The sequence below is a fragment of the Bufo bufo genome, chromosome 2 (assembly GCF_905171765.1).
Source record: "Bufo bufo chromosome 2, aBufBuf1.1, whole genome shotgun sequence".
Classification (NCBI taxonomy): domain Eukaryota; kingdom Metazoa; phylum Chordata; class Amphibia; order Anura; family Bufonidae; genus Bufo; species Bufo bufo.
Genome location: NC_053390.1, coordinates 99,491,910 through 99,506,642, shown reverse-complemented (window position 1 = coordinate 99,506,642; position 14,733 = coordinate 99,491,910). Strand labels below are relative to the sequence as shown.

Below are 14,733 nucleotides of genomic sequence, written 5' to 3'. Positions count from 1 at the left end.
CCGGAGCCTATAGATTTTAATGCTGTACGGAGACTAATCTCCTAACAGCATTCAAACAAAGTTTTGACTGAAGCGACTTCGGATCTATGATCCGTAGCTCGCTTTACTCAGTAGTAGTAACCAAGGTGCTCACCAGAGCACCGTTAGTAAAAAATTGATACAAAAACGCAGCACACCACACTCTTGTATCCTGCACAGTTCAGTAAAAAAAAAAGTATACTTTTTTTTACAATGGAACTCTATTGGGAACGGATGCTACTGTATGTCATCAATCTGAGGCATCCGTTTAACATTACGTTTTTTGGATACGTTAATCGGACAGGAAAAACGTGATGTGAACCCACCCTTACTAAGTAGAGAGCCATTTATTTGATATAGGCTGTGCTTGGTATCACTGCTCAGCCCACTTACTTAAATGAGACTGAGCTACATCTAGACCACATGACCGATGAATGTGAACCTAGGAAGAAGCCTAAGGGCGCACGGAGCGCGGCAGCCTCTTCGAACAGCTGATCACCAAGGGTGAAGGGAATCAACTCATGTTGATCACTTCTTCTGAGGATAGGTATTCAATAGGAAAACCCCTTTAAATTCCGTTTAAGGAATGCGTTCCTCAGACTTGGTGGGAGTATCAGTTCTGTTTCAGATCTCATTTACCACTTTATTCCTATGTCCTTTTGTCTATAAATATGTGACTCTTCAGATATTGGCCCTAATTCTTCATGCCTTCACTACAGAATTTTGGCTTCAAAAAGTCACAAAATGGGGCTCATGCGAGTTTATGTGACTTGAGCAAAAATTTTGAAACTTTTTACATTTTTACTCTACTCACTCCAGTTTTGGAATTTGTATGGGAAGGTGGACGTGGTTATCTATTTATCATTGAGACTTTTTTTAAAAGTCGCAGTATCGCTCCAGGATGAGGGTGGAGTAGGAAAACTGGAGGAGCTTCTCTAGACAAGTGTTAGGTTTAAGGATAAGACAAACTTATCAAACATGTGACATTTGATAAGTGTGGCTGAGAACTCTCAATTTTCATTTTTAGTAATGCTAGAAGTTTTAAAGAAAAAAAAACCTTTGCCTTTAAACCACATTTGTCACTGGAAATGTGATGCAGTGTGTGGGATGTACTCAGTCGCTGTCATATCTGCTCTGGAGAGGTAGATAGAGGAACTTTTTGCTAGATACAGATGAGCATCACAACACATCACAGACCTCTACAAAGCGCTTCAAAACCTGCACAAAAAATAGAGAATCGAACATCCTAATAATTACGCAAAGGTGTGGCCAGTGTGTTGCAAAAGGTAAGAGGGGTGCTGTATAGATTATTGTCTATGTATCTATACAGACATATACTATATTCTACTTATCGTTGTATTACCATTCTAAATAAGAAAGTTAAAACCAAGCTTAAAAAATAAGTAAAACAAAAAGTAATACAACAGAGATGCCAGATTAGAGCCAATGGTAAAACCGATTTTCATACACAATATTGGGGAATTCATAGTCAATAGGGTGATCCTAATCTCTTGGCCAGAACGGGGAGCAGCATCTCTCGCTCAGGGGGTCTTGTCCTGCAATACAAAGACACCCATTGATTTCAATATGGCACTGTGTAATGCTTTATTTTCCCTGTAAAATTCCCAGTGAATTTTTAATTATAAAAACGGTTTTATCGTCATGTGAAAGTGTCCAAAGCCTTTATATGGACACTGTATCAATCATTCATCGCCAGTATCCACTATTTATTTGACTTGTCTATCTATATTTAGTTGACCTCTGTATGCATGATTTATATACATTGGTAGACGTGGAGCTGGTTAGTAGAATCTACAGTCATGGCCAAACATTTTGAGACTGACACAAATTTTGGTTTTCACATATTTTGCTCTCTGTGTTTTTGGATCTTTTTGTCAGCTCTTTCTATGGTATACTGAAGTACAACTATAAGCATTTCTTAAGTTGTTTAACTTTTATTGACAAATCAATCAAGTCTATGCAAAGGCTCAATATATTGACCCTTTGTTTAAGACTTCTTAAATTAGCCCTCGATATCAGCTTCTGGGCCAAATCCTAAATTATGGCAGCCCATTCTTGTGTAATCAGTGCTTAGAGTTTATCGCAATTTCTGTGTTTTTGAGGATAGACAACAGGTTTTCAATAAGATTTCCTTGTCATGAACCCAAAATGTCATTGTTTTGTTCACTGAGCCAATTAGTTATTACTTTTGCCTTGCGACATGGCGCTCCACGATACTGGAAAAAGCATTGTTCATCAGCAAATTGCTCCTGGATGGTTGGGAGAAGTTGCTCTTGAAGAATATTTTATCAGTGCAGCTTCCCACTACTACAATAGTGGTAACACCACAAAAGGGTTAAACATGCTTTTATGCAATGTATGCATTTCAAATATTATTGGTGCACAAGGTGTTAATAGGCTTTCTATGACTAGGTAGGGCTGTGCATCTATCCCCATAGGGGGGAGTTAGATGAGTGAGACAGAATGTGATGCAGGGGATGAGAGCAGATAAAGATGCAGCTGAATGTGGCCCTAGATTAGACCATCCTAAAGAAGCGAAGTAGAGATGAGCGAATTTTAAAAAAATTATATTCGGACTGTTCGCCGAATCTCCCAAAAACATTCAATCTGAATTTATTTGTGGCGAATCGTGTTAAAAAACTATTTCCTGGCTGCAGAGAGCCTTTATAGTGGTGTAGAACACTGTGCCTTGCAGTAACACGCATAGGGAGTCTGCTGTGGTAGTGAAACAATACTGTGAGTCAGTATGACATGCAGATGACAGGCCTCACTCTTAGAATCACTGCCCACTTCACTTATTTGGGCAGTCACGGGGCCAAAACTGACTAAATAACTCAAGTATGAACTCAGCCTTACAGGTCGATGTTAGCACCAGGTATAAAGAACCATGTAGAGGCCCAAGATCCTACTATAGCGTGAAAGGGCGCACTCCTTTTACAGCTGATTCCACTTAGATTTCTACAGTATCGGTTCTGTTACACGCTGAGACAAGTAGTGCCCCCATGACCGAGTGGTGAGGTGGCAACATCATGAGGAGTCAACACAGTGGCCCAGTGACAGAGTTGTGAGGGTAGGAATCGCATGAAGAATCACATGAGGAGTCAACACAGTGGCTGATGCAAGTAGTGCCCCCATGACCGAGCGGAGAGGGTGGTAACAGCATGAGGAGTCAACACAGTGGCCCAGCGTACTTATATATACAGTCAGGTCCGTAAATATTGGGACATTCGACACAATTCTAACATTTTTGGCTCTATACACCACTACAATTGATTTGAAATGAAACTAACAAGATGTGCTTTACCTGCAGACTGTCAGCTTTAATTTGAGGGTATTTACATCCAAATCAGGTGAACGGTATAGGAATTACAACAGTTTGCATATGTGCCTCCCACTTGTTAAGGGACCAAAAGTAATGGAACAATTGGCTTCTCCGCTGTTCCATGGCCAGGTGTGTGTTATTCCCTCATTATCCCAATTACAATAAGCAGATGAAAAGGTCCAAAGTTCATTTCAAGTGTCCTATTTGCATTTGGAATCTGTTTGTCACGGCCATGGCTATGACCGTGACTCCTGAACCGCATGCGGTTGTCAGCGGTTTTCATTGGTGTTCAATCACAGGTGAGGGCTGTGGTATTGGCCTCACCTGTGGTTGCTGCTGGCAACAGTATGTATGTGGCAGCGTAGCAGGCTGAGCTGTGCCATGCAGCTCGCTACGCTGCGCATGCGGTTTTGTGTGTGATGTGTGGATGTGTGCACTGTGTTTTATGTTATTGTGTGCACGTTCCCTTTAAGTGGTGTTTTCCCTTCCCTGGTGTTGGAAGGGTTAATCCCCTTCCTAGTGTGTGTGATCACTGGGTGTGTCCGACTGTGGGGTGTGGCTTCTTGGCCTATAAAGCCTCACTGCTTTTGCAGGCCTTCAGGTTGCTTCAGCCATGCTTAGCTGAGAGCAGCCTCATGTATTTATTACCTGCCAGTAAGAGCCACCCCTGTGGTCATAAACCTTAATGTCATAACCATAATGTCGCTTTAAGTTATTTCTAGTTATGTGTGATGTCCGTGTGATGTTTTATATGTGATTTTGTGCAGCTATGGATCTGGGTCCCTGTGTGGGGATGCGTTTGTGATCTGCACCCTGCTAACACAGGGATCCAGTCAGCAAGGCTGTGGCAGGTAGGTGGAACTCTTTGTTCACCTGCCATATCCATAGAGCTGTTTATGTCTCCCCTTTTCCTGCAGCTTGGCCGTTGAGACTCCTGCTCCTCCGTGTCTAGGAGGAGTGGGCTTGTCTTACTCAGCTCCTAGGTGAGGGTCATCTTGAGGGCTAGCAGGGACTTTTAGGTTCCGGAGCATGGGCCCTCCTACCATCAAGGTTGGCTCATGTAGCTAGGAGCCAGGGTCAGGTTAGGGATGCGTTTAGGAGGTGACCTGCTTCCTAATCCTGTCTTCATGGCCAAGCAGCCGTAACATCACCGGGCTCCACACGGCTGAGGATTTCCCCCATCTTCAGCCGTGACACTGTTGCTGTCAACTCTCAAGATGAGATCCAAAAAGCTGTCACTATCAGTGAAGCAAGGCATCATTAGGCTGACAAAAACAAAACAAACCCATCAGAGAGATAGCAAAAACATTAGGCCTGGCCAAAACAACTGTTTGGAACATTCTTAAAAAGAAGGAACGCACCGGTGAACTCAGCAACACCAAAAGACCCGAAAGACCACTGAAAACAACTGCGGTGGATGACCAAAGAGTTCTTTCCCTGGTGAAGAAAACACACTTCACAACAGTTGGCCAGATCAAGAACACTCTCCAGGAGGTAGGTGTATGTATGTCAAAGACAACAATCAAGAGAAGTCTTCACCAGAGTGAATACAGAGGGTTCACCACAAGATGTAAACCATTGGTGAGCCTCAAAAACAGGAAGGCCAGATTAGAGTTTGCCAAACGACATCTAAAAAAGCCTTCACAGTTCTGGAACAACATCCTATGGACAGATGAGACCAAGATCAACTTGTACCAGAGTGATGGGAAGAGAAGAGTATGGAGAAGGAAAGGAACTGCTCATAATCCTAAGCATACCACCTCATCAGTGAAGCATGGTGGTGGTAGTGTCATGGCGTGGGCATGTATGGCTGCCAATGGAACTGGTTCTCTTGTATTTATTGATGATGTGACTGCTGATAAAAGCAGCAGGATGAATTCTGAAGTGTTTCGGGCAATATTATCTGCTCATATTCAGCCAAATGCTTCAGAACTCATTAGATGGCGCTTCACAGTGCAGATGGACAATGACCCAAAGCATACTGCAAAAGCAACTAAAGAGTTTTTTTAAGGGAAAGAAGTGGATTGTTCTGCAATGGCCAAGTCAATCACCTGAACTGAATCCGATTGAGCATGCATTTCACTTGCTGAAGACAAAACTGAAGGAAAAATGCCCCAAGAACAAGCAGGAACTGAAGACAGTTGCAGTAGAGGCCTGGCAAAGCATCACCAGGAAGGAAACCCAGCGTCTGGTGATGTCTATGCGTTCCAGACTTCAGGCTGTAATTGACTGCAAAGGATTTGCAACCAAGCATTAAAAAGTGAAAGTTTTTTTTATGATTATTATTCTGTCCCATCACTTTTGGTCCCTTAACAAGTGGGAGGCACATATGCAAACTGTTGTAATTCCTACACCGTTCACCTGATTTGGATGTAAATACCCTCAAATTAAAGCTGACAGTCTGCAGTTAAGGCACATCTTGTTTGTTTCATTTCAAATCCATTGTGGTGGTGTATAGAGCCAAAAATGTTAGAATTGTGTCTGTCCCAATATTTATGGACCTGACTGTATACTTATAGGTTACATTTAGGTCACAGACATATCAAGGGGGAGCAACCAGGCGCGAGACGATTCTAAATAGCTCATGCCACAACTTTCCAGCTGCCCCCTTTATTTGCTTCCCCACTTCTTTGCCCAATGCCGCAACACTGCCCCACACCACTCTATGGAGACTTGTGGTCAGAGGCCTAGCTATAGGGGGTGCAGAGGTAGCAGTTACTACCGGGCCCAGGAGCCTGATGGGGCCCAAAGACTCTTGTGCCACATAAGAAGATACCGGTATTATAGAAAGTGCATGCTGGTCAGGTTACACTTCTGGCTGGAGGGAAGGGGTTAAGTCAAGAATATGGCATGGGGAGGGGTGCCATTTAAATTGTTGCCTAAGGCAGCATGAAGGCTATGTGCATCCCTGCCCCTGACCACAAAGCACTGAGGGAAGGGGGCCCAGGCTGAATTCTTGCACCAGGCCGATGAGTCTTTAGCTACGCCCCTGCTTGTGGTTCATTGTGTGAAAGATCCATTTGTCCTGCATATCTATACACTTTAATAGAGCAAAAATTATCTGAATATAGAAATTTCCAAAATTCAAGTTGCATCAAATAATGAAATAGTATACAAGGAGGGCTCTAATATGCACATGGGAATCGGCCAAACACTTTCTGGATCAATATTGAAAATGCAATAATGAAAATCTATACCACAGATTTATTTATTTTTTTATTATTTTACATATTTATATATCGCTACTATATCGCTACTATATTCCAAAGCACTTTACAGACATTAGCATCAAGCTGTCCCCAATGGGGCTCACAATCAGAGGAAAACCCCACGCCAATGGGGAGAACATACAAACTCCATGCAGATGTTTTCTTTGGTCGGAATCAAGCCTAGGACCCCCACCAGTGCTAACCACTGAGCCACCGAGATCATAAAGAGGAACATTAATGGAGAAAAGAGGGACAGGGGTACTTGGGTCAAAAAGGGGGGACTGTCTGTCCAAAAGAGGGACATTTGAGAGGTCTGCCTCTGTGATGAGCGCTTTGGACAATAAAAATTCTGGTGGTCAGATCTGACTCAGAGGTGTGTTATATTTGTCACGCTTCGGTGTGGGAGGGAAACACCACCGAGCATAGAGGGAAGGGGGAAACAGGGAATCGGGGCTGAGAACTAGGGAAGGGAGATGGACACTTCCTAGTAAAACCCTAACCACAATCCTGACTGACTACCAGTATGAACAGACCCCAGAGGTAGGTGTGTTCATACGCAGGAATACCTAGAGTCCTATCTAGCCCTATAGGACCCTGGTACTAATGGCAGGGACGAGACTACCTGTTCCTCCAAAGGGAAGGATGAACAGGAGTTTCCTTCAGGCCTAATACAACAATAGGAAAATGCAACACACAAAACCCGAACAAAATACAAAAAGGGAAAGAAAAGACAACTTCAATGGGACTATGGAAGCACCAGTAACTACACTGAGATCCACACACCAGCTATCCACAACTAAAAACTGAAGCTATAAACCGCACAGCATTGTGGGAGAAGCAACAATAAATAAGGAAGGTTAAATGACCACATTAGCAACACCAGAAACAACACCGACACCTATTGCGGTATGCCAGACCGACAGGGGGATTACATGTGAGGTCACGGTGTGAACAATAGGTAGGCCGAGGTAAATACAGTTCTGGTTACTCACGATTTGTCGTCCCTGGGCAGGCTCGCATAAGTGAAAAGGAGAATGGCACAAGGATTCTCTGGGGCACACTCTGGTGTAAGGGACACTGGCCAGATGGTGGTTCGAGGTGCCCTTGATGGTCTGTATTAATGTGCCTATGGCAAGGTCCCTTGTAGTCGTGACGCCAGTAGCTTTTGTGGTGGTACAACCATTTACTGTAGTGTTAATTGAGGAACTGAAGACTGAGACGAGGATGGTGTAATTCAGCTTATAACTTTTACTGAACGTTGCTCCTGGTAACATTACATCCAAGTATAGTACAGTCTCTTTAAGATGGACAGAGGTAAAGCTGCAACAGGTCCACTGCTGACCGGTGTGATGTCTGTCTCTCTAGCTTTTAAATAATATAGATTTTTATGCTTACTGGTAGAGGACTTCTAAGCTGGTCCTGGTTATCCAAGTACAAGCTAGGGAGGTTGCCTTTGCCGGTGAATCCTTCACTTGCAACTCCAAAGGTCCTAATGCGCTTATAGCGATGGCCGTAACCCTTTGGGTGTCTGCTTCTTCAGTATTTTCAGAGTTAATATACTTCTGAGTATGTGGCCCACTTCAGCTCTGGGCTGAAGACTTGCTGAGAGCTAAAGACTGCTAGACTACACACTCACTCTAGACTCAACTGGACTTCCCTAGCTAGGCCTGAGCTGAGCTATATATATATATGGGAGGTGTTATCTCCCCCTAGTGGTAGGCTCAGTGTAATGCAATCTAATACACCTGTAGGCAGGGATTATGCATAAAGATGCATTGCAGCACAAAACAGGTTATATAAGGCATACAAAGCAATACACCACAACTTTGCAGTACCCACGAGGGTAGTGGGACACTGCACTATTGATCCACAAGGAAAACCTGTCAGATCAAACCACGTGTTATAGTCTCACCGATCTCCTGCCACCTGTCGCGGGAACGTCCGTGACAAGATTGCTCTTCCCACCCTCAGGCCTCATGCACATGACCGTGCAGTTTCTTTGCAGACCGCAAACAGTTTTGCCGAACGGAACGGGCGGCCCATTGTAGACATGCCTATTCTTGTCCGCAAAACGGACAAGAATAGGACATGCTATTTTTTTTTTTTTTAAGGGCCTCGGAACGGAGCAACGGATGCGGACGACACACGGAGGGCTGTCCGCATCTTTTGCGGCCCCGATGAAGTGAATAGGTCCGCACCCGAGCCGCAAAAACTGCGGCTCGGATGCGGACCTGAAAAACGGTCGTGTGCATGAGGCCTTAAGGAAGCAGATGAGACTTCAGTTTTTAAGTGTTTTGGCCTTTTTTGTTATTTCTCCATTTTTATTTTGTAACTGTCTTGCTTGTTTTATGACACCTGATTTATACTAAAACTTAATTTTACAAAGGTTTATCGTTGTATTTTCTAAAGAATCCATAGCCTCTTTGATTGTTTTAACGCTTGAACTGCTGGAGAGCTGTATGTACCTATGTTGGCTACCTAAAAGCCCACAACTTAGGTGTAGGTGGTGTCAGCAAGTTGTGTATCTGGAGTGTTTGGACTGTGTTGAGGTTTGATTTATACTTAAAGGGGTTGTCTGGCCATGTATATTGATGACCTATCGTCAGCGGTGGCATGACAAAGAAAATAGCCGAGCCAAATATCCATCCACAGAAAGCTGTTCTTTTTGGTGTTTGTCCCTTATCAGTACGGAGTTGGATTCTCTCCAGAGGAGTAAGATGCCTTGGATATACTGTACTGTAACTTAGGTGAGGTACTGGCTCTCCTTTAGGGCTCATGCACACGACCGTGTGCTGGCCGGGCCCGTGCTGCGGACCGTAATTTGTGGTCCACAATGCACAGGCACCGACTGTGGGGCAGCCACATGTGGATCGCGGACCCATCCACTTGAGTCCACAATCGGCATCCGACGCACTACTTTTTTGCGGTGCGGAGGCACAGCCAGAAACACCACTGAAGCACTCCGTAGTGCTTCTGTGGGGTTCCGATCCGTGCTTCCGCACCGCATCTCCGGGTTTGCGGACCCATTCAAGTGAATGGGTCCGCATCCGTGATGCGGGGTGCACACGGCCGGTGCTCCGTGTTTTGCGGCCGTGTGCATGAGCCCTAAAGGAGAAGAATGAGCTTGAATAGATAGGACTTGATTAGGAAGGAGCCATCCTATTGAATTGAATGGGAAGGCTTGTAATTACACCTGTTCACTGCTCACCGATGAAGGGAAGGCTGCTCTGGCACGGAGCGCAGCCTTCTCTTCAACCAGTTGATCGGCGGGGTGCCAGGTGTCGGACCCCCCGCCAATCTCATATTGATCACCTATCCTGAGGATTAAAAATCCCAGAAGACCCCTTTAAATACTTCATTAGGCATGCTAGTAGTGCCAATAGGTGTTATCAGGCTTTGTTCCCAACTGCATTGTGGCTTCCCCTCCTACAACACATCCACCCGTTCACTTATAACGTGGTATCCCACGGTTCTGTCTCGGTTTCAGTCATTGTGTTGCATGCTACACTATTCTTGCCATCAAAAGTGATGGAGGCTCCGAACTGAAACCTGGATTGCTATGTGAATAAAGCCACAGCTGCTGAGGCACAATCCAAATAACATTACTTCTAAGTCCTTTTTCTACTTTTAGGAAAATCATGAGATGCATTTTGGGTCTACTATTCACTGTCTGCCTTGGGACAGGTAAGATGATATGTTTTCCGCCTCATGCTAAATAAAAGAAAACCCATCACCACCCAATCTGTTTCATTGTAAAACAAAAAAACTGTTAGGTTATAGGATCAGAGGCTATTTTCTATATATGTTATTTTAAAAAATGTTAGGGCATCTGTCAGCAGATTTGTACCTATGAACCTGGTGCTTGTGCTCTCGGCAGCTGAAGGCATCTGTGTGGGTCCCATGTTCATATGTGTCCACATTGCAGAGAAAACTGATGTTTTAATATATGCAAATGAGCCTCTAGGTGCAACAAGGGTGTTGCCGTTACACCTAAAGGCTCTGCTCTCTCTGCAACTGTGGCGCCCTCTGCATTTTTATTGACTTAATGAGAAGTCAGGGCCAGGCGTGACCACATTTTCACTGCCTGTCCCTGTCATTTAAAGTGCAGAGGATGCAGCAGTTGCAAAGAGACAGTAGGAAGGATACGTTTTGGAACAAGCTTTGTTGGTGCCCAAGATGCTGATTTCAGAATGCAGAACCTTCAGTCCTTATTTGCTGGATAGACACTACATTGTTCCCACCCATTCAAGTCAATGGGTCTGCATCCGTGATACGGAGTGCACAGAGCCGGTGCCCGTATATTGCTGACCCACTGTATGTAGGCAGGGGGCACACGTGGTCCTGTACATCAGCCCTGTGGGGGAGATTTATCAAACTGGTGTAAAGTAAAACTGACTTAGTTGCCCATAGCAACCAATCAGATTCCCCCTTTCATTTATCACAGCTCCTTTGGAAAATGAACGGGGGAATCTGATTGGTTGCTATGGGCAACTAAGCCAGTTCTACTTTACACCAGTTGGATAAATCTCCCCCTTAGTCTTTAAAGTGTGGGAGGAAACCCACCCAAACACAGGAAGAAAATACAAACTCTATACAGCTAGTCTGCTACTTAAGGGAATAACAATTATCTCTGTAGTATGGCATCACTTTAGTCATTAGCTGAGACATCGCTATGATTACTTGTCTTGTTATTATTATCCCTGTTCTGTGACATCACTACGCACACTACTGCCATACTGTGACATCACTGTGCATACTACTGCCATACTGTGACATCACTACGCACACTACTGCCATACTGTGACATCACTGTGTGCACTAGTCCCATACTGTGACATCACTGTGCATACTACTGCCATACTGTGACATCACTGTGCACACTACTGCCATACTGTGACATCACTGTGCATACTACTGCCATACTGTGACATCACTGTGCACACTACTGCCATACTGTGACATCACTGTGCATACTACTGCCATACTGTGACATCACTGTGTGCATTACTGCCATACTGTGACATCACTGTGTGCACTATTCCCACACTGTGACATCACTGTGTGCACTATTCCCACACTGTGACATCACTGTGCACGCTAACACTTTAATAGTATTCTTATATATTACACACAATACTAAACTACAATATGCACTATTAAATATAGCACCGCCGAATACATCTTGCACCTGCCAATTTGGTACTGTTCCTGTGCTGTTACTTCACTTTAGTACCCTTGTGCTGTGATATTATACTATCTTTAAAGGGGTTGGTCCATCTCATACATTGGCGGCAAATCGCTAGAATATTGATGTAACAGTACAGTGATGAAGTGAAATGCCCACAGTGATGTCACAGTACACGGATATTGCACACAGGATGTCACTACAGGATTAATAGACAGTGATATCACAGTAAAGGGATCATGCACACAGTGATGTTGCGGTATAGTGATAATGCACAGAGTGATGTCAGAGTACAGGAGGAGTCAGCTCAGTAATGTTAGGGTACATGAATTATGCAAACAGTGCTGTCATAGTACAGGGATAATGCACACTATATGACACGGGGTCCTCCTGCATTTTCTATATCCCCTTCCATCAACCATAGTCATCACTAACCGCTACTTAATTTTTCAGTGGGGGTGGGCTTCCTCCTGACTAATGAGGGTCCTGTTCTTCTCATAGGACTCACAGACAGCTGTGATGGTATGTTGGACTGTCTCAAGTCTTCAGGTAAGTTATGCTGTAATTATTAAGCCTATATATTCTTCTTGATCACATATCCATTATGCAATAGAGCAGAATGGCTCCTGAACGGGGGGCCCTCGTTTAGAACGTCTTTGTAACCAAACAATATGGACACTTTTTGTCCTGATGAGTCAACCTCTATGTGAAAAAGCACAATTTTACACAAGACATGCATGAAAAATATAACATAACGCTAAGAAATGCTGCTCGTCTCATTTGTCTTCTCTTAGATACCGACTGGAGCAATGGGATCTTTTGTCACTCAGTTTTCAACACCAGGGGGCGTTTGCTATATGTGAATTGTTCATGGCTGCCATATAAATCTTCTCTACCATCGAAAGCCAATGGATACAAGTTACATCTGGTGTGGTAAGTGCCAACGCTCTAGAAGACAAAGAGTGGCCAAACATTTTCAGAATGAGTGCTTTGGGTTTGCTAAGGAACCAGAGACAGTCATATGTGGGGCACTGAGAATTAGGTGGCACATCTCTCTTCTCCAGATGCCCCAGTCCTCCATAACAGTGATAGCAGCCACAGTTACTTACATATTGCACTTGCTCCACAGCCATGCCATCTCCATCGATAACCTCTGATATGAGTGTATGAGGCCCATATCACCTAACAGGGGCGGACTGGGAACTTAAAGTAGCCCTGGAAAAAATACTAAAAGTGGCCCCCTTTTGTAGTTGGATCCAAACTGAAGGAAGGCGGCACATTATACCACCCCAACAGAGCCAAATACCACAGTCCATCATAAAATACTGCCGCCAGCAGCACAAAATACATCCCCAAAAACTTCCACTGGCCGGTTGTGAGGAGGGTTCAGCCGGCTCCCTGAGCATCGGCCCACTGGGAGATTTCCCTGTAAGGTCTATGGCAAATCCGCCCCTGTCACCTAATAATCGTGGTGAGAAATCACCAGCCCTTCTGTGATTCCTCCATTTTTGTCTCATTAGAAAGGGAGGTGACAGGCACGCTGAAACAAACTATGAGAATCCATTTTTCCCTATAATGGAGATCTACTGGTCTCCGCTGTGACGCACATTGCAGTCCACCGTTTGGCCACCTCTGGCCACCACAATTTACACAAACATAGCGAACTTTTATACAGGCTAAATGGGCAACCACAGGAACGCTTGTTCCCACTCATCGCGACATCTAAACGCTCATTAGTCGGCTGATCAGATCTTTAATGTTCGCATAAAAACAACTGTTTGTCGGCAGCACCTGTCCCCATATGCAGTCGCAAGTCCCCCATCCAGTTTGCACTAACCTGTGTAAGGCTACTTTCACACTCGCGTTAGGTGCGGATCCGTCTTGTATCTGCACAGACGGATCCGCACCAATAACGCAAACGCTTGTACCCGTTCATAACGGATCCATTTGCATAATTCATTAAAAAAAAAGTCTAAGTCAAAGTGGATCCGTCTTGACTTACATTGAAAGTCAATAGGGGACGGATCCGTTTTCAATTGCACCATATTGTGTCAGTGAAAAACGGATCCGTCCCCATTTACTTACATTGGTCCTTATCCATTCAGAATGCATTGGGGCTAAACTGATCCGTTTTGGGCCGCTTGTGAGAGCCTTGAAACGGATCTCACAAGCGGATCCAGAAACGCCAGTGTGAAAGTAGCCTAATAAGTGTTAGTGTTATTGTCTGCCATGTACAAGGATGGTTTCATATTTGTGTTGGTTTTTTTTTTTGGGGGGGGGGGGGGGTTTGTAGTCACAGTTTTTGTAAAGTTTTTCATTTAGGCTTATTTCACACGCACGATACGGAATGACTCCGGGTCTGTTCAGGAAAAACTGATGGTTTTGAACTTAAGTTTAATCAGTTTTGTCTGTGATTGTGCCCAGTGTCTCCGTTTTTCCGTGTGGATGCAATCAGTTTTTGATGCGATTTTCACAAGCGTGAAGAAAAACTGAAGAATAACAATCTACATCTCCAGCGACTATCAGTGAAAATCGCATTGCATCCGGATGCCTTCTTATTCATGCAGCCTCATTCATTTCTTTGCAGCCGGTGCTGCATGAAAAACCCACAATATAGAACATGCTGGGATTTTTCCTAAACGCAGACATGAAAAACACACACATGGAATCCAGACGGAAAGAGGCCTTAGACATGCACACGAATGTATTTTTTCCATATCCGTTCCGTTTTTTTTTTTAGGCCCGTAAAACAGCAAAAAACGGAAATGACCCCGTGTGTATTCCGTGTACATATGTCCGCATGGCTGTTCAGCAGAAAAAATAGAACATGTCTTATTATTGTCCGCATACCTCCCAGCTTTTTGGACGGTCAAAGAGGGACACTTATGGTTCATTGTGTGAAAGATCCATTTTTCCTGCATATCTGTACACTACAATAGAGTACAATAGCGCAAAAATAATCTGACTATAGAAACTTC

The 14,733-nt window shown here is 44.2% G+C and overlaps 1 protein-coding gene across 1 annotated transcript in view; it reads left to right on the top strand.

The window, feature by feature from the left end:
* The first annotated feature begins 1,209 nt into the window (after positions 1-1,209).
* Positions 1,210-14,733, top strand: part of LOC120990718 (interleukin-6 receptor subunit beta-like) — a 93,179-nt gene continuing 79,655 nt past the window's right edge. The window contains exons 1-4 of the mRNA XM_040419626.1: positions 1,210-1,304; positions 10,202-10,254; positions 12,257-12,304; positions 12,550-12,688. Coding sequence (XP_040275560.1) covers positions 10,209-10,254; positions 12,257-12,304; positions 12,550-12,688 — 233 coding nt within the window. The 5' untranslated portion in view covers positions 1,210-1,304; positions 10,202-10,208. The remainder of the gene's footprint in view (positions 1,305-10,201; positions 10,255-12,256; positions 12,305-12,549; positions 12,689-14,733) is intronic.